Source organism: Spodoptera frugiperda, chromosome 28 (genome assembly GCF_023101765.2).
Source record: "Spodoptera frugiperda isolate SF20-4 chromosome 28, AGI-APGP_CSIRO_Sfru_2.0, whole genome shotgun sequence".
Classification (NCBI taxonomy): domain Eukaryota; kingdom Metazoa; phylum Arthropoda; class Insecta; order Lepidoptera; family Noctuidae; genus Spodoptera; species Spodoptera frugiperda.
Window position 1 is genome coordinate 6,021,769 of NC_064239.1, and position 24,954 is coordinate 6,046,722.

At 35.4% G+C, this 24,954-nt stretch overlaps 2 protein-coding genes across 4 annotated transcripts in view; one reads left to right on the forward strand and one right to left on the reverse strand.

Moving 5' to 3' along the window:
* LOC118265403 (uridine phosphorylase 1) lies at positions 1–16,342 on the forward strand. 3 transcript variants are annotated; one of them, XM_050705972.1, is made up of 9 exons: positions 4,788–5,034; positions 5,544–5,755; positions 6,228–6,351; positions 6,790–6,951; positions 10,413–10,598; positions 10,831–10,969; positions 11,638–11,831; positions 11,980–12,053; positions 12,566–16,342. In XM_050705972.1, the coding sequence occupies exons 2-9, from the start codon at positions 5,562–5,564 to the stop codon at positions 12,672–12,674; spliced, it is 1,182 nt and encodes a 393-aa protein (XP_050561929.1). In that variant the 5' UTR covers positions 4,788–5,034; positions 5,544–5,561; the 3' UTR covers positions 12,675–16,342. The 3 variants fall into 3 exon arrangements, with proteins under 3 accessions (XP_050561930.1, XP_050561931.1, XP_050561929.1); XM_050705973.1 differs by lacking the exons at positions 4,788–5,034; positions 5,544–5,755 and adding an exon at positions 1–253; XM_050705974.1 differs by lacking the exons at positions 4,788–5,034; positions 5,544–5,755 and adding an exon at positions 1,470–1,635.
* LOC126912684 (uncharacterized) overlaps positions 15,690–24,954 on the reverse strand; it is a 13,424-nt gene continuing 4,159 nt past the window's right edge. The window contains exon 2 of the mRNA XM_050705970.1: positions 15,690–18,132. Within this exon, the coding sequence (XP_050561927.1) occupies positions 16,387–18,132 (1,746 nt within the window). The 3' untranslated portion in view covers positions 15,690–16,386. The remainder of the gene's footprint in view (positions 18,133–24,954) is intronic.

Below are 24,954 nucleotides of genomic sequence, written 5' to 3' on the forward strand. Positions count from 1 at the left end.
GTTGGTCGGATCGGGTCCGCGCAGAGCGGCCGCGCAGGCCCTTCGGCGGGCCGCCCGCGCCCTGGCGACACTGGGCGGAAAACCTTTGGTAGCTGATAGCAGACAGTCGCGCACCGTTCGCTACCACCGCTACACTCATCGATCGGTCACAACACTGATAGTGTGGCGCCTAACGCGTTCATTGAAACTGTGCTGTGCCTGTGTAATTATATTAAAACAACATGTCCTTCGACAAAGATGAGCTGCGTGATGAGTAAGTACCGCAAACATGTATCTATTAAACGCAACTCGGTGTACGTTTCTCGGATTCCAATGACTGTCAGTCGCCACAATTTAAACTAGGTGAATCGATGACTGAGTATAATCACATCATTAAACAGCATTTTTTTGTTGATTCGTGGTTTGATTCAATGAGACTTCAGTTTTTTACTAAGATTTTTATTGGAATGTAAAGGAGATCATTCACCACTGGACATAAATTTGTTTTTCATGGAGAAAAATAATAGAACAGGAAGGAAAAGTTAAGGTTCTTACCTAACTATATGTAATTGAGATGGAAAACAATTGATTATTGTTATTTCAAGATTAAAAATATATTTCGAAGTGTCAGTTACCTATATATTTTCAGCCTGTCGTGGGAATTAAAGAAAATGCTAATCTACTATTTGTATGGACAGATTGTTGCTTCGCTTCAGCACTTAGCTAGGTACCTACCTCACAAAGCGGACGCAATACCAACTTTTATTTTTTATATACTTTACAGCGGTTACACAGTGACAACACAATTACCTATATCATTAAGGTAGTAGGTACCTATTATAAAAATATTAACAGTTGTAGGTCACCAGCATTCAACTACATATTTTTATAACTTTCACAACTCACAACATGCATCGAGTTGTGCAATTTAATTCATCATTGTTTTAATTGATGTGTTGTTCATACTGGGTTTGTTTATTGTGACTTTAAATAAAACAATTCTCTAACTCTAAATTAAACAATACGGCTCCGTCCTTTATAATAGGTACCTAGGTAACATACTTTAAGAATTTAATAAAAATTAAGGATTCTATTTCCTGAATTCAAGAATTGTAATAATTTAAATTAGACTGTTCTCAAGCAATCAGATAAGAATAACGATGATGATCGTAAGTTACTAAAATGCTTAACAATGTGAGATGTTAATAATTTGTTAAATAAACATACATGCTCAAAGTTTTTTGAAGCATCTCCCCTCCTAATTTGAGCCTTTATAGGTAATGCCTAAAAATATCTATGTAAGCCACATCGAAGTGAAGTTTTAGACCTTTATAGATAGATATCTGCGTAATCCATAGTAAAAATGTTTTTTTGTTTGATAACGAATACACAGTTAGTAGGTGTTTAAAAATGTTGTAACTCGATTAAGAACTTTAATCAGCAGTTTGATAATAGAAGTCAGTTTTGATAAAAACAGCTGTTAGTAACAACTAAACTGCCATAACATCATAATCTCTGCAACGGCGACGACGTTCCGTTCCGTGTTCCTAGTAAAAAAAATCAAATCGTTCGCTTGGCATTATCTCTAATAAATACTTGTGGACTGAAGTTGTGGTTATAAAAATATAAGATGTCGCAGAACGAGTCGAATTCAACGTGAGTAATCAAGTTCCTAAACAATAATATTATCTTTTCCTAGTTGCCACAGACCACGCCTATGGTTTCATGCAGTTGCAGTAGTTATAATTCTGCGTTTACCGGGGTTGGTTCTTGGGGTTGAGGGCACCTTAATTTATAAACCTACTTATATCTAGTGTATGCTGGACATGCTATTGTGATTACAACTACTGTTTCATTTTTATGTTAAGTTGCTGCCCCTTGCATGCGATCAACCCAGAGTTCCGTCCAGTTCTGTACGAGTAACTAAATGGAAAAAAAATGTTTGACTATTGATACTCTATTTATTTTTTACACGTTAAACTCATGAAGAATCTCTGCGTACGTTACACTCTATATTATGATTACTTATCTTGTTAACCACTAATCACTCATTTAGTAAGCTGTGTTAGATAAATAGACCTACCTAAGTACGTACCTAAGTACGCGGAAGGAAAGGATAAAAATATGAATGAAAATTAATAATAATAATAATAATAAATGTTTATTTCCAAAAACTTAGAACTACTTTACAAACGCAATGTGGCAACATTTCACTTAAGTCATTGAGATTAGCGTCTGTAGCCGAACTAGGCATAGCCTGTATTTCGGCTATCAGCACCATTCCCCTCGAGAATTTATAATACAAATAATAGGCGCCAAGCAATGAGTAGGTAAGTACAAATTTTAAACGGTAATAGTAAGTAGGTAAGTACAAATTTAAATTTTATTAAACTAATTATTAAGTGATTGTGTGTATGTGTGAGTGTATGGTGTATGAATATGAGAAGTGTTGGCGTGGGTGTGGTGTATGTATATGAGTATATGTAGGTGTGAGTGAATAAAATGTGGTGTGTGTGTGGGTGTGAGTATGAATATGAATGAATGTGTGTGTATGTGTGTGTGTGTGTGTGTGTGTGTGTGTGTGTGTGTGTGTGTGTGTGTGTGTGAGTTTGTGGTGTAGGTATATGAGATGTGTAGGCGTGGGTGTGGGGTATGCATGTGAGTATATGTAAGTGTGTGTAGGTAAATATGTGGAGAGTGTGTGGGTAATGGGTAGAGAGCATATCTTTATTATTTTTGTGCTTATTTTTAGTGTGGTATGAGTAGTAGTTGTTCCGTCTCCATATAGCTTAATTTCTGTAGAAATTGATGTATTTTTAATTTGCATAGTTTTCTGGTCAAGGGGTATATATGTAATGTTTTGTTGAGCTTATTATAAAGGAAAGGGCCTAGAAAACTTGGAAATCTTTTACTAAAGTTAGTTCTAAATGTGGTTAATCTGCAACATACATGATGTTTACGACGTTTCTGTAAAGGCATTGGGTTGTAGGGCCGGTTGTTGTGTTCTTGTAGTACAGTTTTTAGAATAAATAGCTGTCTTACTGTCAAAACCTCGCACAACTGAAACAGCTCAGCAGTAGGAAAACGCATCGGTTTAAATGTGCTAACCTTCAGTATAGCTCTCTGGGCGACCTCAACTGCCTTTAGCGTGGTTTTGCAGATACCTCCCCAGGATGAAATGCAGTAGGTGAGAAGCGACTGACACAGGGCCTAATTATTTTATCCTTCCCTTAAGCATCAGCCAAGTAACATTATTTTATATTCTTAAGAGTATTTTTGTGGCTGGTGGCATTCCGATCTAAATTGGAAGCTGAGTGATCGATGATATAGGAAAATCTGGAAAAGAGCAGTAATTTATATGTAATCTACCATCCAACCTAGATTGAGCAGATTGTTTCGAAGTGACCTACTTCGGGACGGTTCTCAAGATGAAATTGCTAGTTCAGGTACCTAAATGTGAATTACGAGAAGTAAGTAGCTATATACCTAAGTTTTCTTTAGCATACTTCTTGATATCATTACTACTTTACGACTTTTTGTGTTTTCTTATTTTTAAGAGTACTTTTCATTGTTGTTTTTCCCACCCTCAGCTCTAGAAACGACTCGACCTCAATCAACTGTTGTTCATAATAGCGTTTTAACGTCGAATATTCCCATACATCTTTAATTAGTTTCGATCCTCAAAGTCATGCGTAGTTTGTAAACCTTGAAAATTGGTAAAGAAGTAGGTTTAACAATATACTACCCTCGAGCGTATCTTTTCAGTCGTAGATTTGAGATCAGCATTTTAGTTGCCCACACGGGCGTTTTTTTTGGATTCGTTTACAAATAAATATTTTACATACGAATATTACTTAGATCAGGAATAATATGGATCACGGAAAAAATGTTCCGCGCGGGATCGAACCGCGATACGTCGCGCAGCAGTCACTGCGCCAATCGTATAGACAATAAATAGGAACTTGGGTACGTTGGTAAACTTTGATACTCGGTCTATTGATTTATGAGTATAGCATTTTTGAGGAAGTATAATGTGACATACGCGTTACCTATTTCCTGCTAGAACGATGAAGAAATTTGAACAATATTTAAAAGTCAACTTGGGGATTACCTACCTTTATTTGCTGTTTGCCTTCTAAGTATTGTACTGCCAAAACATGCGTCACATAATGTTTACAAATCGGCATAATTACGTCAGTGTAACATTTTAGTGAGATGAACTTAGCAAAATTATTTGCGAAATACTAAAAAACTTGACCCTCTAAGGTCTAAGGCCCCTATAGAACTTTTAGAATTGCCTCGTCGTGCAGGGCTTAACATCGTCGTTATAAAACCTAATTACATCCTGTCGATATGAAGTAGCACTTACCTCATACGTAGGTGGTAAAAAACTTTGTAGGCATGCTTTCACATCATGTAGATACTTATAGGTACTTAATTACGTGTACGTTAACAAACTTCATTGATATATTTTATTTATTTGAACGATGGCTTCTTTTACACTGCTCGTATTTCTCAAATCCAATTAAGTTTTTTCGATAGCACATCTATGGATGCTAAGCATAAAACATTCAAGTCATCACTTTTAATTTACTGAATCGCATAACGCCATAAAGATATACGTAAAGCAATTTAAATGCGTTCAGCGCAATTCCTTTACTAAGCGCATGATTAAAGTTTCTGCGTTAGTGACATAAATTATGATTCATTATACAACGAGGGTTTGCTTCGGTACTACATAATACATTACAGCGTTATTATATCTACGACTGGCAATGGACAGCTGCGCGTGGTGGAGCGGATGTTTAGCACGCACAGAGCAGTATCGCAATGTCGTGGAATAAAAGTTTTCGTGGATTCCCAGGCAGCTGTACGCGAACCGTCCAGACAGACTGCTATTCGCCTTTGGAAAGTCGATCAAACAATACGTTATAACCGTTCGGTGCAGCTCGCGGTGCGACTGTTGTGCTTTTCGTAATTTATTATTATTAAAAATACAGCCAGTGAGTGTGTTGTGTATTCAGATATAATATTTTTTCTTATTATTACCTAAAGGTAAGTGTGTTTCATTCTACTTTTATTAACATTAAGTTAGTAAGAATATTATTTTTTCTTTAAAAAATATATTAAGTATTTTTTTAAATATGTATCTACAACTTACATTAGCCTTGATCAGTTAATTAATTTCTAATGTAAAAGTTTTTATTTTAGAGATAACAATTCGTACCTGTATACTCAGAAAAAGTAGATAATTATCCATACAACTTTAAGGTTTAATTAGTTTTTCATCATTATGTAGACACTCTTTCAACATCGATTAATGGTTAACCTTGATTAAATTGTTTGCAAACAGATTGTATCAACGTAATATATTATCGTAACGTTGAAAAAATAACATCATGCGATAACCTTTGATATGGACCGCTTCACTAAATAAACAGGTGATGTAATTTACGTATTAGGATTAGTGGGACTTAACGCTAATTTACTTTTATCCTGTTAGAAATGTGATACCTACATAACATACACAATAACAACTAACTTTTGTTCGTTATATTCCTTAGCCTTCAACAAATTGCAAGATGCCGTGCAATTGTAAAGTGGAGGAATCGAGTGCATCCTCCCAGCATCAAAACGGATGCGAGATGAATACTCGTCGGAGTTCTGCTGGACAAAACGGCCACCATCAGCCACATCGGAAGTCGTTTCAAGATAATGGTCACGGGGAAGTGTGGGAGAACTACGCTGATGAACCTGTAGACCGTGATACTGTTAGGTTGTCATCATTGAACACATATTTGTATCTATGTTTGCAAGTAATATTGCATGTCATGAAATTAAAATTAATTTAAATTAAATTAAAAAAAATAAATATTCTTTTTTCCAGGCATTTCAAACCCATAAGATACACATACACATTATAATTAAACGTGTGTTTCCCACTAGTGACTTTGTTGACCATATTATTAGTCACAAAATATTATATTTTGTCATTTCCTCTTTACCTTACTAGAACAGCATATTTTCCTTCCTTGTAACACTTAAAAAATACAAAAGGTTTCTTAAAAGAAGGTAAAGCTTGGAACAAAAGCACTTGAATGAATAGTCCCTACGAAATCTTATAAAATGAAAGGGTCCGAAATATATTGTGGACGTTGTTAAGTATGGGTTACCCTTAATGTCCTCGCTCTTATGGACTTATTTATGAACTTGTAATATGATGCTTATGTCTGACCCTTTCTCGACAGGTATCCTGATGGCACGGTGCGTCTGCGGAACCCTAACATCGAGCTAATGGACCAAGATATATTATACCACTTGGCCCTCGGCAGTGGGTCTCACGATCTTGTTGAAATGTTCGGGGATGTTAAGGTAGGAATAGGAATACTGTTTAAGTTCCCAGAACATCTTTGTTGAGGCTGTCCTGGGTGTTTGTTCATAGAATTAATTAGTTATGAGGGTCTCTTAAGGTTTGATATCTTGGCACTTATGATTCAATTCACATGAAGTGTCTTCAATGCAGTGTTTGTGTCACTCATTCATCATGAAATAATACCTGTTCTTCCCCGTAGTTTGTCTACTAAATATTTATTATACTATAGGAGTTAGGAGCTTTAATACTGGAATAACCGAAACCGCATGCCATTATGCCGATTAAAATACAAACATGTTGTTTGTATTGTCACAAATTAGGTAAAAGTTATGATTTCATGAGCATTTTTCCTCACAAACAGACTAAGTATACAAGAGCTTCTATACTTATTTGCATGGAAGGTACATAATATAATGACTTATGCAATTTTTGTGCAGTTTGTGTGCATGGGTGGCACCCCAAAGCGGATGGAGCAATTTGCGTACACAATCATGGCGGAGATTGGACACAAGCTGCCGTGCGGGACTACGCTGCAGGACATCAGCCAGTTCTCCTACAGGTACTCCATGTACAAAGTGGGGCCTGTGCTCTGTATCAGTGTGAGTATTTATGCATTTAACCATTCATAGATAAAGCATACATTATAAAATATTGGTATATTTTATTAATAAGGTATGTTAATATTTTAGAGCAGACGGAACCATTCTTGCAAAATGATAATATTATACTTATCATAAAGTAAGTTCCTATTTATTTTAAATTAGATTGCACTCGTTATATTAAGTGTAATAATTTCTATTTAAAGACATCATTGATGCGTATTTTCTTGAAAAAAATTACGCGTTTTTAAACGTAGATAAACAATAATAAGTAGGTACAATATTACATAAGTTAATGTTTATATTATTATATGTATATTGATTGATGATGTTATCATACATTATCACGTTTTTAAAGTATAAACTTTAACATTTTATATAAACTAGTGGTCGCCTAGTGGCCGAAATTCGACCATATATGATTTAATTTACAATACCACTTAACGTACGTTGAAGGATAATTTTTATTAAATTCAAACTCTTTTATAAAACTCTTTTCATATGAGACGTGAGAATATCATCGCAATATCTATCGATTTTGACGTTTTGTCAAATACGATCAGATACTATGCATGTGTGTGTAATGTTTTATTTATTGATTTAATGTACTTTATAAGCATTATTTTTGAAAAATATTAGCGCTATGCACTTCTCCTACACATAAACTATAAGTGTACCAAATTTTATGCTCCTACGTCCGCGCAATTTTCGTAAAAAGAATTACAAAGTTTTTGCTTCACGTATTAATATATAGATACCTAGCTATCGCTTGTAAACAAGAGCAGATGATTTTTAATAATAGCACCTAATTACATTCAAGCTTATTCAAGATTCATCAACAACAACAAGCCTTTAATCAATTAGGTATTAGTTGTACTAAGAAGGTGTATTTTCAGTTTGAACTTTTGAAGTAAACTTGTACATATTTGCTCTAGAGTAATTGATTTAGATTAACTATACACTACTTGTTGTGCAGCCAACCAAGCGACGTGATATTAGTTCCAAATTCAATAGAAACTGTTCACAAAGGCCTAATCAAGGCCTAATTCAGTATACCTAATTGAATACCTGCCTCACTGTACTGACCTACCTAATATAGATCGTATTACGTGTTTCCGCTTCGTATCAATGCCTTGTTTGTATCTAAGCTTGCAGAAATCATTCTAGGTAATAGGCTAATTAGTAGTGTCATGTCAAATCAAGCATATTAACAACAAATATGCTTTTATATTAAAACTGGAGTCACGCGCTAGAGACTAGAGAGTACGACGACTACAGGTCAATAAATAGATAATATTTATTGTGAAAACGTTATGTAAAGTTTCTATATGTATAATAGATCGCGGATTGCAATATTAATCAGAGCTCGATTACAACTGCATATTTCTTCACGATTTTACCTGCTCTCAGAGTCTCAGACAGCAGAACGGTTACTGTAACTTCGAAATCTGTGAATTACAACATGATTATCGGCAATTATGCTAAGAAAAAAATGGAATGAATGAATGAATGAAGAAATGAATGGGAAAATCTGATTATCTTTATAGCACTAGGATCTAATTGAATAGACCTGTTAGGTAGTTATATACCGTCTTTTCCTAGCTTTGTGGAAGTAGCTATATGCTTCCGACACGTGCCTGGTCGTACTCACCCACGGTTCACGTGTACCCCACCGCCTCGTGACTGCCTAGTGGTCATGATACACAGCGGCTGATAAAACAAGAGCAGAGGACAGATATACATATTACGTACGATGATACAAGCTGTTGCCCAAACATCTATGACGTCTTTCCTAAAGCAAAGCTTATTTCGTCTCTAGAAGAGTAAAGGATCTAGACCTAGGCCATGTGATGACTCTAGAGTACAATAAAATTATTCTTCTCTTCTCACTCCCTTACCTACTTGCTCCATAGAGACAGTCTATTGTTGATAACAGAAAGTATAAAAAGTTAATGTGTTAAGCTGCGTGTACGAGGGTGTAGATGCGTAGCGATACATTCTCTTTATTGGGCAATGATGGATTGTTGCGAAGTTAACCTCCAGCTACAGTAAGTTATCGCCGAGGAATGTTAACCATGCCGAATGCCGATCAGCTATTTATTTTAGAAACAATCTGACATTTCTCACTCGGCAACCTTGAATTTGTATTGTCTCAATTGAGACTACTTGACAGAATTATCATCAATTTTAATCATCAAGTAGGTACAAGTACGGTTATTTTGCGTATATGTAATTGTAACACTTATAATGAAGAAGTTTAATTATATTTTACTTACATTCTAGACATTTGAATTAATGACCTAGTGCATTGTACGTCTTATTAAAATTAGTCGACATGTGATGAACTTTAGATACTTGGGTAGGTTTAACCTTAACCTAATTTTTATGTTTTGTTTACTTACAAAACATAAAAATATGTTTTCGCAATAGGAGGTTGTTATCATGAACTCATGATAATTTTGGTAAGGAAGTGATTCAAAGTTACTTAGTATTGGTTCTTTTGTTTTAAAATACGTCATTACGACTCTACCATTTACTTAATATTTTTAGATTAAACGATTTGTTTTCAATCTTTTATTAATCATCATAAGTAACGGCTACGCTTTCGTAACCTTGACAATCGAATTGAAACCATTCTGAATATTAGCGGTACAGTCTGCACGAGACTGCAAAACGTGCACCACTATAGTAGTAGGTGTATCTGTACGTAGGTAGACAGACCTCCGCGCGGAAATGTTGATTTGCCTCGTAAATGGTTCGATTAGTCCGAACGGCACGTAGCTATTAAAATCAGCAGCTCCCCGTAACTAATTAGTTACTCGAATATTTGTAAAATGCTGAGATACGAGGTACACAAACTTAAAATTCATGCAATTTCCGAAAGGGGGAGTCCCCTTCATACACGGTCTATGTTTAGTTGTATGAAAGCGTCCATTGTGCTTTGTGATAATTGTTAACATTTCGTATAAACTTTGAAACCCTCCATTGTTTGATGTTGCCCCCTTTTCTTTGCAACTATGTCGCATAATATAGGAAATAGTTTCATCATATATTTTTGGGAGGTTATTCCAAGAACCTCGTTTTAACGGCGTGTCAGTAAAATGCTGTTATAACAAGTTTTATAAATACAATTCCAACAACCCACAGCGTCCCGCATGAGGTTTTATACTGCGACAGCGTTTTATTTGGATAAAGCCTACACAACGCACTAAGGTTTTATAGGACTGCGCATTGTTGGCACGTGAGCAAACATGGAATTTCTGATGTTTCCGTAGAGCTACCATAGTAGGCAGATTTATTTTTTAGCGGTCAGATCGAATAGGAAAGAATATAACTTTTGCATTTTTTACAAGAGTATCATTATGCACTTCTCTTAGGGGCTAGGAATCTGCAACTACGTGTAGGTATTCGAACTTTCAATTGATGAAAGTAAAATATTTTATTACTAATTACGTTTACAGCATGGTATGGGCATCCCATCGGTGGGCATTCTGCTGCACGAGGTCATCAAACTGATGTACCACGCGAAGGTGCGGGATCCTGTGTTCTTCAGGATCGGCACGTGCGGTGGCATCGGTTACGAGGGCGGCACTGTTGTCATCTCTGACGAGGCCGTCGATGGTGCTCTCAGGAACGTTCTAGAGTTGGTAAGTCTCTCCCATAACTTCTATAATTCGGACTAATATTAAAATGTGCTAAGACTGGCTAAGCCAGACTTATAAACCGCGGCAGTTTTTTTAGTAATAAGTATTATGGTAACTATATAGAAATATTTTCTCTCCCAACAATAAATAAGAACAGTTTGAATGACTACACATATTCAAAAGCAACGAGGAAAAAGTAACTCTTATTTGAAATGCCATGCTATATCATTTTCAGACGGTTTTGGGTAAGAACATCCAAAGACCTGCAAAATTGGACAAGAGGTTGGCGCGTGAGCTGAAGGGCCTCGCTGATCCAGAGGATCCTTACGATACCGTCACCGGCAAGACTATGTGCACATACGACTTTTATGAAGGTGGGTTCACATATTAACTAGTGGGTATACTTATTCAAACTGCAGTGCACGTTCCTCGGTATATTTCTAAAAGATCGATACTTTTACGGGTATTTATAGAAGTGCTGACCCACTGCGAATTTTGTTTGATCGTGACATGTTGATTATTCAGTTAGGTCGAAGATAATTAAACACTTAATTATTACAGGTACCCAAGTAGATATAATTAGGTACGTACGTGTACGGTCGAGCCCCTTTTTGAGATAAGATTATTTCCAAGAATGATTAGATACGCTTATTAAGTCACGAACACAAATAAAGTCTTTCAATACTCGTAGCTGCAAGGATATTAATATAAAACTTCATTGTAATTAAAGCATAACGCTGTAATTTTAGATAAAGTACCTAAATGAGAAGTATATATGGTAATTTATATTGAGTAATCGAATCTCTACATCATTTCGATTTCACGTTATTTATGACACAATGTGAACTGGTTGGGTATCTACATGGTCATAAAGAGACCACATTCTTTGCAGTGAGCGTGTCATAAACCAAACATTAAAACCGATTACAATTTGCGCAACAGATAAGCGGATAAAGGAAATGTGTACTTAAGAATATAAATAAAACTATTTAGTTAATATATTGAGGTCACTAATAAGTACGACTGTGCCATATCATATCAGGTCAAGGTCGTCTGGACGGTGCGTTCTGCGATTTCACGGAAGCTGATAAGATGGAGTACTTAGAGAGCATCCATAAGTCGGGCGTCGTCAACATTGAGATGGAATCGCTTGCATTCGCTGCGCTGACGCACCACGCGGGCATCAAGGCTGCTGTCATATGCGTCACTCTGCTCGACAGACTGAGGGGGGACCAGGTAAATTAACTTTAACATTAAATTGCTAAGCTGTAACAAAACAAGCTCTCAAGTTCAAAATTACATAAATTTCAAGTTTCTTGTTCCTTAAAAAATATGAAGCTGACAGAAATATTGTGAAAATAAAATATTACGTATTTGATTACAGGTTTTAGCACCTAAGGAAGTACTGGATGAGTGGCAACAACGACCAACGAAGCTTGTGTGCCGTTATATCAAAAGGTAATGACATCGAAATGGAAAGTGAAGCAGTAGGTATATGCACATACATGTGTCTGTCGGTCAGCTGACAAGATATGTTACGTGTCACGAATGTAAGCGAAATTATATGTCGAATGGCCCTTTGTTCAACGAATGAAGAAACACGAAGAGTGCAGTTGCATATTAGGGCATTGAAACTCTTTTAGTATTTTCTGGGTACATACTTTCAAGTACTTAGTATGTACTGATCTACGACAATAGTACAATGCAAGCTGAAAAGAGAAATGAAACAAACGTTAAATAATACGAATTTGCTTAAGAATAACAGGAAGGAAGGTTTAGAATACTTTTTGAAACACTAACGCCTGTATTTCCCTGTAACGGTTGGAATTAACAGCGTTAATGGTACTTTCCCACTTCGTAGTTACCATTTATGCGAGAATTTCGAAGTAATTACTTTGAATCATAGATGGTGGGTGATCTACTCCACAGGAAAGGAGTCTATTTTGACATGTGTAATGTTTTATTTTCAGATATCTTCAGATGAAGGGTCGGCTGTCCCTGGATGGACACGGTTCCATTGCAGTGAAGAGCCCGCGCCGGTTCAAGCTGGTGCAGCAGGAGTCTGAGAACTACGACTAGACTGTGCCCAGCCACCGCCCACCATGGAATCTCCTGGACAGCGACGGAATTGGGCTTGCACTAGTTTGGAGCCATCTGTGCTGATCGCTCAAATGTTTACTACGCTCCAACTTTACCTACTTCTTTAGTTTCTATTTTATATGTTTGTTACTTCACATCTTCAAAAACATATATTTTTTCGACTACTTTTGAAAGTGTACCAAAAATCAGGATATTTTTAAGTAGGATCGTTGACGGTTTTGTCAAAAGTAAAGATTTGGTCAGAATTATTTATGTAGGCACGGAATCGAATATTGCTGTGTATGTATTTGTTGGATAGTGACTCAGGATGGTGTCATAATATGTTTATGTTAAAATTAAAAGAATAGTAGAATCACTGTACTGTCACAAGATTACGTTTTCATGTATTACTGTTTGACATAGACTATGTTTTATGCACCCTGCACTACAATGTTGTTTAGGACATGCTATTTACTTACAAGAATGAAATAAAATAAACACGTTAATAACCGAATCATGTTAGGTACTTGTTATAAAAAGAAGAAAAGCGAAATTAGTGAGAAGACAAACTGTGCTGAGACATATATTAATGGGGTATTTGTGACCTTAATGTCAACACTTTATAGCTTAAACGTCTTCGTATTTGTTAAATTATTCCTGTCAGTGTTCTCCAGTTTTTTGCATACATATATATGTTACATTATATTTTATTATTGAGGTATTACCATTGATGACAGTACCCAATGTAACGATGTCATCAGTTTTCAGATCAGCTGCCATTTGTGTAAAATTATAGGCAATGTTTGTTTTTAAACCTAGTTCTTTCTCGTGTGTAAAGTAAATAAGCTGAGTCACGGTATGAACGAATGGGAATGCGTTGCTAAATGCTATGAATGCATTATTTTAATGTTTTAAAGCTAGGTACAATTGTACAAAAGTGTTCGTTTGGTTATGTTGTTGCACAAACTGTATTAGCGACAAATGTGATAATATTTGGCAGTAGTGTAATGTAAGGACCACGACAAACGTTCAGATTCTTTGTCGGCGATGTTCGTCCTCCCTCAGACCTTCGCATTACTTTCACACCTTGCACGGTGACAGTGTTGAAGTTGGACATGAACAAGTACTCATTAACATTCTTGACAGTGGCACTGAAAGGTTGCCTGTGTTAATGAAATATTGTTCTAATACCACTTGTGACGGAAGTGAAGGTAAACATGTTATATGGCATTTACTCGTATATTAATAAGTAGGCACCTGCTCAGCCAGCTACCAGTGTCACGCACTGTCACTTATATTACTGCACTTGCGCTTACGAAAGTTCACGTGTTAAAACCTCACGTGTACCTATTTCCAAAGGAGAACTGTTCGTATCACTTAGTCCGTAGTTAAATCTGCATCGCCATCAGACAATCGTACGTTTGTTCTATTGATTTATTGTGCTTCCACGAATGGTTATTGTTGATAATTTATGCACGAAGCGTTGTCAACATGCTTTATATGTTACAAGATATAAGTATAGAATAAGATATTCCAGTTATCTACGTTGATGTAGTTTTCATATTATAAGATTATCTGATAATAAGAATGTTAATCATTGAAATTAATCAGCTTACTATAGGATTTGAGAGTAATTCTTATTTTTATTTATTTATTATGAAAATGACCAAATCTTATCTCAGCCCGATGCGGATACGTCGGAGATGTCACTCAGTAACTTGTGCGTTAGGCTAAAGTTCTGCAGAGGTAAGCAAGTTTATTGTTAATCATGATAGTGTTAAGGCGAACGCTACGATACGATAAAATTAAATTATAGTTAATAATCATGATAGTCCTAATTATAGCGTTGTACTAAATGTATTTATTTCATATTTAAATAATATTATACAATTGTAGTTCAATTTATAGAGCTGTTTTGTTGATGTTCCAATTTAAACATATCTTACTACATATATATAATATTTACTGAAAACTTTTCTATAATAGTGTATTAAACAGCTTCTCACAACAAAAAATATCATCGAAATGCTTATCAATGTCCTATGTAAGAAATACTGTTATCTATTCAATATTAAACTTCGTATCAATATATTTAAATCTTTATCAACATGAATTTCTAACGAGATTCTTTGGTTATTGCTGTCTATGTATTTATTATAAAGGAGTGTGTTAAATTAGACGGTGTAGCTGTTGGGATATTCACAGATAATGTGGGGTTTGGGTAATTTTAATAGAATGCATTCGAAGGAAGCCTAATTAACTACATATTATGTATCTAAAACTAATCAGTTGGTTTTAATGTAAATATGACACTTGTAGACTTTGACAGATTCTAATTAAGGAAAACGAAAGAATGTGTTCTCTTAATGTTATCTACCAGATCGCCCAGTGACGCTGCATCAACTAATTTAATACAAACCTTACATGTTTATTACTAAAAGTAAGATGAAACATTTTTAAACGTGTACACATAGGTGTGTGGCTTTGTTCCATGGTAAGATATAATTATAGCACTGTTGTTAGATGTTAATGAATATTGTCGGCCAGAATATAAAATGTTATTCGTTGCATATCCCGTGTTATGTACTGTGGCTGCCGTGGCCACTTGAACCACGTATCGAAACATTATATCGTAACGAATTAGGTAGGTACGTATATTTTTATAAAACTATATTTAAATAACGACTTACCTATCTACTTTGAATATCTGTGTATTAACATAATGTTACCTATGTATTATGTAAACAGTGCCGTATCCCTTGTGTTTATTTATATTATATTTGTTCTTCAATAACTGCTTATTTATACATTCTACTTAATTTTACCTTAGAATTTCTGTATGAAGAGTATTCCTCAAATAATGAATGCAACGCTACTTGAGTGTTGTTTTTTTAAATAGGTATGTATTGTATTTGATGTGGAGATATTTGTGTCCAAATGAGAGCATGCATGTCGTAAAGATGTACGAGTAGTGATGACTCTGATGATTGGGCAAGTGGAATGGAAACACTGATGCATGTTCGTTCATCAATAATATTTATCTCATAATTGTGTATCCTTACCTATTTATTTACAATAATTGATTAAGTTAACATAGAAGCGACAGCGAGGCTACAACTGCGACAAGTATTAATAAATTCGTGTACAGAGGATACATGGCACCAGAATTATGAATTAAGTAGTACATACATATTAAGAAAACATCGAGAGTTTCTTTTTATTATATTTCTATGCTTTAATTACAACTACGAGTATGTGGTCACCTCCCAATGCACCGTAATAATTTACATACAATTTATTTATTACATCTTCTGGAAGCAAGATACTAAAGTACAGTTGCACCTAATAGAACACTAGTTGGTCCATAAAACATGACGTTATTTTTCAATATTTTATAGACCATGCTCTTTATGTTCAAATCTAAAAAAAACTTAGTCCATCGAATGGGGCAGACACAGAGGTTTGACATTTTGTTTTATGATCGTTTTAAGTGATTTTCCGAACATAATACAAGTTGAAGGTACTAAAGTGGAACATATGGATTTGCATTATATATTTAATCATTCAGTCTTTATAATAGTAAACTGTTAAAATGTACTTTTATTGTTGGTTATTCATATAATTATGATATTTGATGTAAGTACTTAATTAAATGAGCAAGTAAGTTATGTGTGCGTTTATTTTGGATTCGGACCAGAAGAGTGAGTATTAACTATGTGAGCTGTAGGAACTTCATGAGTGCGTCGTGTATGAGCCGCGGACTGGCATCGCTGTCGGCCGTGTAGCGCACGCCGCGTAGCGCGCCGTCCTCGTTTCTCACCACCCCGTATTCCCCAACTATGAACCCATCTGGAGTTCTTTCTTCTACTCTATACTTCTTAAACTGCCGTCCTTCGAGAACGTATCCTACTTTACAGTTGTCTTGTTTACACTTCTCAGTGCTCGTATCTGGCTGCACGCCGTGGCTACGTCCGTCTGTTAACACGCTCACTTTTTCGTCAACTTCGTAGTTTTTCTCCGGCTGATGCTCTAAGGTAGTCTGTTGTTGAAATGCATTAGTAACAGTACTTATTGGTGTGGTATTTACTGTGCTGCTACCAAAGGGCGTTTGGGGTTGTCTTTGCCACGGAGAGTAGTTAGGAGGTATGCTTGAAGGAACGTTTTCATTAAGGTGTAAAGAAGCAGGTTCACTGTAAAACTTGGACGGTTCACTATAAACTTTGGCAGGTTCACTGTATATTTTAGCCGGCTCACTATATATCTTAGCTGGCTCACTGTATACTTTAGCTGGTTCACTGTAAAATTTAGCTGGTTCACTATATATTTGTGCCGGTTGGCTGTAAATTTTGGGAGGATCATAAAATTGTTTTGGATTATTAATCACTTGACTCGAAGTTATGTACGAGGTACTAGGTTCGTTGTCATTAGTGGTTTTGGGTGTATCGTGTACAACATTAAAACTAACTGTGGTTAATCTTGGGTTATTTCGTCCATCAATTAGCGGTCTATTTGTCAAACCTTGAAGGTTATTTGGGGAGTGGCTTGGCAACATAGTAGCTGTCGGTGGTATGTTTTCTATTCCTTCGTTATATTTCGCAAATTCGACTGACTTTATAGATGGTTCAGCTACAGAGTCGTCATTTTGATCATTCTTATTATCAGACGTAAAAGATCTAATTGCAGTTAACAGATCTGTATCTCTAGTTTCTTTACGATCAGTTTGTGGATCGTCAATAGTTGTAACATTTGTCACGTTTTGATCATCTTTACTACTACTTTCTGATACGAGTTCCATGGAAGGTTGAAACAATGCCGCTCTTGTTGTGTCATTATGTTGGTTTTGAAGATAGGATTCGACCGGTGAGTTAATTTCTGCATTTCTGAATCTTTGAATAGATTTCTGATCTTCAAATCTGTTAGCATCCGCTGTCGATGGTACTTTTCTAGCAAGTGGTACATCAAGGATACTTTCTTCGTATTCGTCTGTTTTTCTCAAGGGTTCGTCGTCGTTATGGTTTTCGTCGATCGGTAACATCATCGGGTACATTTGACCTGAATTGTGTTCTCTTGATTCTTTTTTCGCATTTAATTGTTTTAAATATTCTATATTAGCGCCTACTAGATTTGGCGGTAGACTTGTAGTTCCTGTTTGCATCAACTCATCAATTTTGGTCATTGTGTTCTGAGTTTGTGTTTCTGAGACAGAAACTTTAGGCTGATCATCATTGCGCACAGGTTCTTTTACCTCACCGCTGGGGTATCTATACATAGGTTTGCCACGACCGACGGCCACTGATGATGTTATTCTTACTGATATAACTTTCTCATCCGAGGAACCAGGTGAATCTTCATACCTCGGCAATTTTGGAGAATTATTCATAGATTCATGGTCGAGGCCGATGACGCTCAAATCGTACTGGTTCGGTACCGGTAACGATGCCGTGTAACTTGATAGGATCTGAAAATAAGAAAAGCCACAATTAGTTGTATATAATTGCTTCTTAAGGATATTAAATGTTATCAGACCTTGGTAGTTTTGGACATTCGACATAAATAAGTAGGAATATGTGTAAATTGTTTTTTTTATTGATTTTTTTATAAAAAGATTTTAATTTTATTTAGACTACATGTATATTATATTTAAGCATATTATCAATTTATTTCTGTAATAACTTAAAAAAAAAATGGCAAATGGCCAGACAAGATTAAATAATTCAAAAGGTACTCATAATTTCCAACTACAAATAAATAAATAAACCTATTCATCACAATGTTTTGTACTGACTGCGAAATCTAAAAAAAAAAACAGTTGTTCTACGAAAATAACAAATGTTAAGAGTAATTTATTATGAAATATTTAATTATTATATTATGCTATGAAAGCATGAACCGTAACATATAACACATTCCGCTCTACAAACTGCATCGAGGAATGTAGGCTGGGAAAAAATGTTGTTTCCATCAAGGTAAATGAATCTGTCGATAAATACGATATGAATAAAGTTAAGTACTTGCACGACTTGCTGTCATGGACAATGCTATCTACGGCCCACGATTATAGGAAAAGAATATCGCAGAAATGAATTCATTGTCCATAAATACAGCTAAAGCGTTAGAATTCTTATACCTAGGAACAAATAGAAAGTATTCAGTGACTTCATCAGCAGAATTAACTAAATATAGGTAAGTATAAATTTTTTATTGTTTTGTAGCTAGAGTCTACATAACATTTAATTATTACAGGTGGGTTAGGACATTAATGGCAATCTCATTGCTCTGCAGTGTGTCGTCGAAGAAAAACATTTGTTAGCATATGTCAGGGCCTTTTTCAGATTATAAGAGTTATACGATTAAAGTTTGTACGATTTATTCGATGTTTCAGATTATAAGATTAACAGGCTAAGGTCAGTGTCTCCCGTCAGCGTGTCAATCGGTAGAAAAACTCCCCAGAGGTTATTGAGCTCTTGTTTCGATATTTCGTTAATCTTTAACAAAGACCTTGTTTTCTTTAAGATCTCTTCTGTATTGCCTAGCACTCGGCTGGTGCGTATGATTTATCTACTTATACCAAATCTCGTACAGTCTTCTATTTTGCCAACATTCGCTAATTATTTTTTTTTTTTACAGTAGCAAGTGTTATTATGCTAAGTACAATGATATTGCTGTATACACACTATATTTATGGATTTTAAGGCACGAGGAAAATGTCAAGTTTACTTACTCAAAATAAATGTGGTAAATATGAAAATTTATTCCATATTGTCAATGATTGCTTTCCGTAACCATATCACACTTGGTGGTATGTAAGTACGTATTCAGATGAATTACTTATTCTGAATTGTTTTGTTCATATTAAAACCAGATCCACATATTTCGTAGGTCAACATGGCGTGGTACTGGTAACTTTTTATATTGTCAAGTATTATATTATTTCCTTCTCACGTCACGAGCTCTGTGCATGAATATATTTAACTGTTTGTTTGCTTTACTTGTCCATTAATATTATAAAACGTTTTTATTTATTTAACGTTATCAGATCAGATAGAAGGTGCAAATTATTTCTGCTAGCCAAATTCGTAAATCTATAGCCTAAGTAAGACCTTGGGTTTTGCAAAAATAATTAACATTCCAAAATGATTACTTTTATAAGGTCGTGCGTTACAAACAGTTACATTAGATGTTGGTCTATATAGATTAAAAGATTAGTGATAGTTAGGATATTGAATGGAACCTACCTGCGTCTCGAATTGGTTTTAATAGGTTTCAAAAAAACTCATTTTTCTATCTACTTTTCATTGATAATATCAGACACACATTGCAAGTGTTTTTAATAAAAAATATGTAATCTTTCAATGTCAATCTAGCAAAATGTCCATGATGGTTATTATTATTAAGTAATATCGACGCAGTTATAGAAAGGAAATTGCGAATGATCGTTATATTCAATGTCAAAGGGTTTGAGGGCGTCTTGTATATAAATTAGTATGAGTATCTACTTAGGATCTACCTACTTATAGTTGCTGAAGAATTCTTGTAGATTCATATGTACATAGGTATAATGCCTACATATCTACAAAAGTTAGGAAGTTTAAACAATAATCTAATTTTTTTTCGATAAGCGATATACCTAATTGGTCGGCTAGTAATAATTAGTGTTCACTGGCCCGAGCGGAAATTAGTGGCAAGAACAAGAGTGGTGTCTGGTTGGTGGCGGATGCGAGGACGGCGGCGCTGGCCCAACCGAGCCAGTCAGTGACCGCGTGGGCGTCCTTGCCGACCGCGTACCTAACTATATCAGTACCTACAGATACAGATACTTTACTGCACGTTGGTAAATGTTTGGACCCATTTTATCACTTCAGTGTCAATGCGGTCAATCAAAGGAAGTCGTTAATCCAATGATTTTTTTTAAGTTGTTGTCCATTCTATCCTAATGGCATTCTAAATCATTCTTGGCAAGACTTGTGAGATTTCTGTCACCCATCTTCAACTACATCGAAAGCCATGATATGAGGTACAGCAAAAACCAATTAAAAAAAAAACACCGAGACAATATATAGCCCGAATGCCCAATGCTTCTCGGAGACGTCGAATCCTGTAACGAAATTAGAATGCAGGTAGATCAGCTTCTTTTTTTAAATCCTTAAGAATTTGCGGACTAGTTCAATGATTGTGGGCGATAAACTCGCTACAGCTGTTACCACGCTACCTTCATTTCTTATGCAACCTTTATTTAGTTTTTTGCGCCGCGAACGCAGCAAATTCTTTTCAATAAATATAAAGGTGATAAAAGCACTTTATAAAAACATTATTAATAACTAGAGCATAAATTAGAAATATGAATATATATTTCTTTCGAATCGTACGTGTGTACGGTGTTTTTTGTTAACTATCTAAGCACAAGTAAATATTGTAACGAGGAAAAAACTTGATTCGATTGGAATGTATCGACAAAAAGTTGGCGCTTGTCATACATGTGTATATGTAGAACATGGGTGTGAAATGTGTAGGTATGAGATACTTACATGTTTATTAATGTGACATCGTTATTAATTGTTCGTATGTTGAGCTCCTCCGTGCTTTTTGTTATTATTTTTTTACTATTATAATAAGAAACGAATTCATTCGACTGATTCCATTCTTGGAAATGCCCTGCATCCGGGATCGAGTTCACTTGCGTGCTGGTAATTACCAATATCTAGTTGAAGTGGGGAATAAACCTTTTTGATCTTCAATTAATGAATTTACGTTTTTAGTCTGGTTTCACAGAATGGCCTGAATTCACATTTAAGTAAATTAAATAGTTCAATCCAAATTTGGATTTAAGTACGATTTTGACGTAACTCAAAAGTAACATAGTTGCTGTATAAGTATATAATCACATTTACTTATAACATTAGTGACCAATGCTGACCAATGACTGATCTTAGAATGTACATATAACTCTGAAAATTTCACATTGGTACTTGCCGTTAGTAGGTTTCGAACCCGCATCCTCACGCATGAGAAACGAGCGTCTTAAACCCACTGGCGACTAATATTAAGGCGCTACGACCACGGCTTCATAATTAAGCTTGACTAATGAATAAAAATTATTAAGTGCTCTAAATAAATACGTAAGTAGAATCGGGTTTGGCAGTTAGAATCGTGCGGAAGTTAACAAAAATCCGCTATGAAGTAACACATTATTGCGGCCTTACATTAAATCTAAAAGCGAATTTAATTGAATGTGACCTTTAAGAAAAAATGCTCTACAAACAAATAGACACTTAATGGCTACCTACATACTAATTAATGTATAATTTATTACTCTTACTATAGTAACAAGAAAATTAATTACGATTCTTTCTCCAATTACGCGCAAGGTTTTTATCACATTCTAATGCATCAACCTTTTCAGATTGCGTGATCATCTAAATATTAAAGGGTGGTTTTGATCACAGTTGGTGTTAAAGAGTACATATTACCTACATAGGTACATATGAATAAAGCACATGTTATAAGATACCGGTAGGTATTCTTGGAATCAATAGTTTCAAAACAGGCACCTGCTTGATCTAACTTAATTGACCAGAGACCTAATATCACAAGATAGAAAGATAAAGTACCGTACCTACTTTAAAAAAGCCTAGCTTCTAACCAAAAACCAAACGTTGCTGTGAAATACTATAGCCGCACCTCATAGCGCCTACCTCGTAGCGCATAGTTCGTAGTAGGTCGTAGCGGCGTTTTACTGCTATTCAGTCCACGGTGTGAGTGGACTAAATTGGTGAGTTTATAAACTCTATAGAATGTGTGGACTGGGTATTTGTTACAACGCAAACTATTGAATAACAGGAAATAATAAATATTGAATAGATTCTAGATCAAGCCTATGTGATGGCGCCTAAATAAGAAAAACGTCTGAGCCCCAGATTAAGTTTCTTCGAAACTTTAAATTTTGTAAGGAACTGTGCCTACGTTAACATCTTGTATGCTCTCAGTAAGATTTAAGGATGGTCACAAATAAAAACAATCAAGATAAACAGTTAATACCGCTCAGTAGAAGAAGAATTGGCGCCTCATAGCAAAAAATAAACAATTGATGTTTAGAATGAATTTGCAAACATTAATGAACTTAATGACAGGTGTCGTGTTAGTAGGTGTAGCGGGATGTAGCTAGGCGTGGAGTGCCGGTGGGCGCCACGCACGTGCCTGATCCGTGACAGTGAAATACCTACCTGAAGGCCGCGGATATGTATAAAAACTACACGCTAATAACCATTAAGTGTAACAAGATATTAAATACTTAAATCATTAACGTTCATTTATTTCAATCATGATATTTATTGACCACACACACCACGCACTGACCGCCTGGTTACTGGTCAGTGCAGTAGTTGGATGTGCCATTACACGCACTTATAATCTCGAAATCTATCCGCATGCAGAGTATATTGTGGTTTTGATAAAACATCTTGCATAGTAACACAGACCGAATTCTTTTACTTCTTACGACAGATAGAAAGCACTGAAAAATCTCAAACTCTAAACCCCTAATGCGTGATAGCCATCAAAATTAATGTTGCTTATTACTAATTTATATTAGTTTGATTATTCGAGGAAGACAGGCTCGATTTCAATAAAAATATTATAATAATCCTTACAAACCTTACCTTACCTTTAGCGTACAACAATCACTTACTCGTCAGAAGGAATTAAGCAATATTAATTTTGTGGATATTTCTTAGAATTGGACATGATATTAATTGAAAGCAGGTGTTGCAGTGCCTGTGTGTAATTTGATTAGGCTACAATTTGCCAACGACCGTCGACTGATAGCTAACAAAGGCAACATAACGTGCTCTGTATAGGCCTGTGTAGGCAGAATTAGCGATCCGGCAACTTTAATTGTTGTTACAGAATATCAAACAGTCGATCTGCAACCATGTCAATCTGTAAACTGCTGCTTGTTATTCACTTACTATCTGTAACCCTTTAGGTATCTAGTGAGTTTGCTTAGGTAGCATTTGTTAGTTTGTGCAGATAATATGATTTGGACTGTAAATCAAAATTATAGAGGTTCATAATTTTAAATTCGGTGCCCTATCTGTTACATTCTAAAACTGCAAATAGCCACCGAGTGACAGGCAGTTAGTGACTTCCAAAATTGCGGTGATTTAGCGGCCAAATAATCTAATTAAGTAATTTATTAACACATTACATGCGACTTGTACACAAATGGTGAAAAGTGGGTGTACATCGTATAGCGGCATTACATGCCGTAATGTGCACCTCTGCTTACTCCTTCGGGGACAGGTGTGACGTTGTATGAATAGTTTCCTCAGTCAAAAATAAATATTAGTTATAAATAAAATATTACGTATTTTCAATACAATCAAATATTCCAAAATAATCACACCATCATCATCATCGTAATTATTCTATATTTTGTTGATGTACTTAATTCTTACAGTTTTTTTTGTGCTATGGTACCTATGCTTTTTGATGCAAAAATATGATGACTCAATACAAAAGTTTTAAAAGACGTCGATGATAGCGAAGTATCGTTTTTGAAATTGCCAAATAATGTATTAACATATTTTGTTGCCAACGGTAAAATAAAATTTTAAATTGACGACAGAAGTTAACTCGATTGAAGTACAATAAATAAGTAAATCTTATTTTATGTACATTCTAAATGCGCATTCAAGAAAAACCACAGCCAGACGCAAGTTTAGAGTTGTGCGCGAACGATTAAGGGCGTTCCTTTAGATAAAAGTGCTCGTCGAAGGCCGCCTACTGCGCCGGACAATGCGCGAATATTACTACAAGTTAATTGAACGATTGCAACTGTCGCACCTGCGTCACGTCCTGTCACCTTATACAAACACGAAAATAATTCACATAATTTGCAATTTAAGTAACGACAGAAGTCTGCCTGTTTTAGTTTTGATCATATGCGTAGGCAGCAGTGCACGTACACACTCCGAATGTTGTTTGTACCTAGGGTATCTATGGCTACCGTGTAGTAGCATTGAGTATCCCTCCTTGACCTCCCTTTTTAGCACAAAATGTTAAAATTGCACATTATAATAGAATAGGATCTAAGGTAATTACGAATTGCAATCAAACAAGCTATTTGATGATAATAATAGACGGAATGGTCTGTAGACAGCCAATCGAGTAATTTAGTTTCTGCGTTAAATGCCTTCATCCTGCTCATAATTTATTTACCTACGTTTCTTCAATACATTTCATAGGTCTGCATGTTTAAGTTAATGAATGATTAACGAATTCC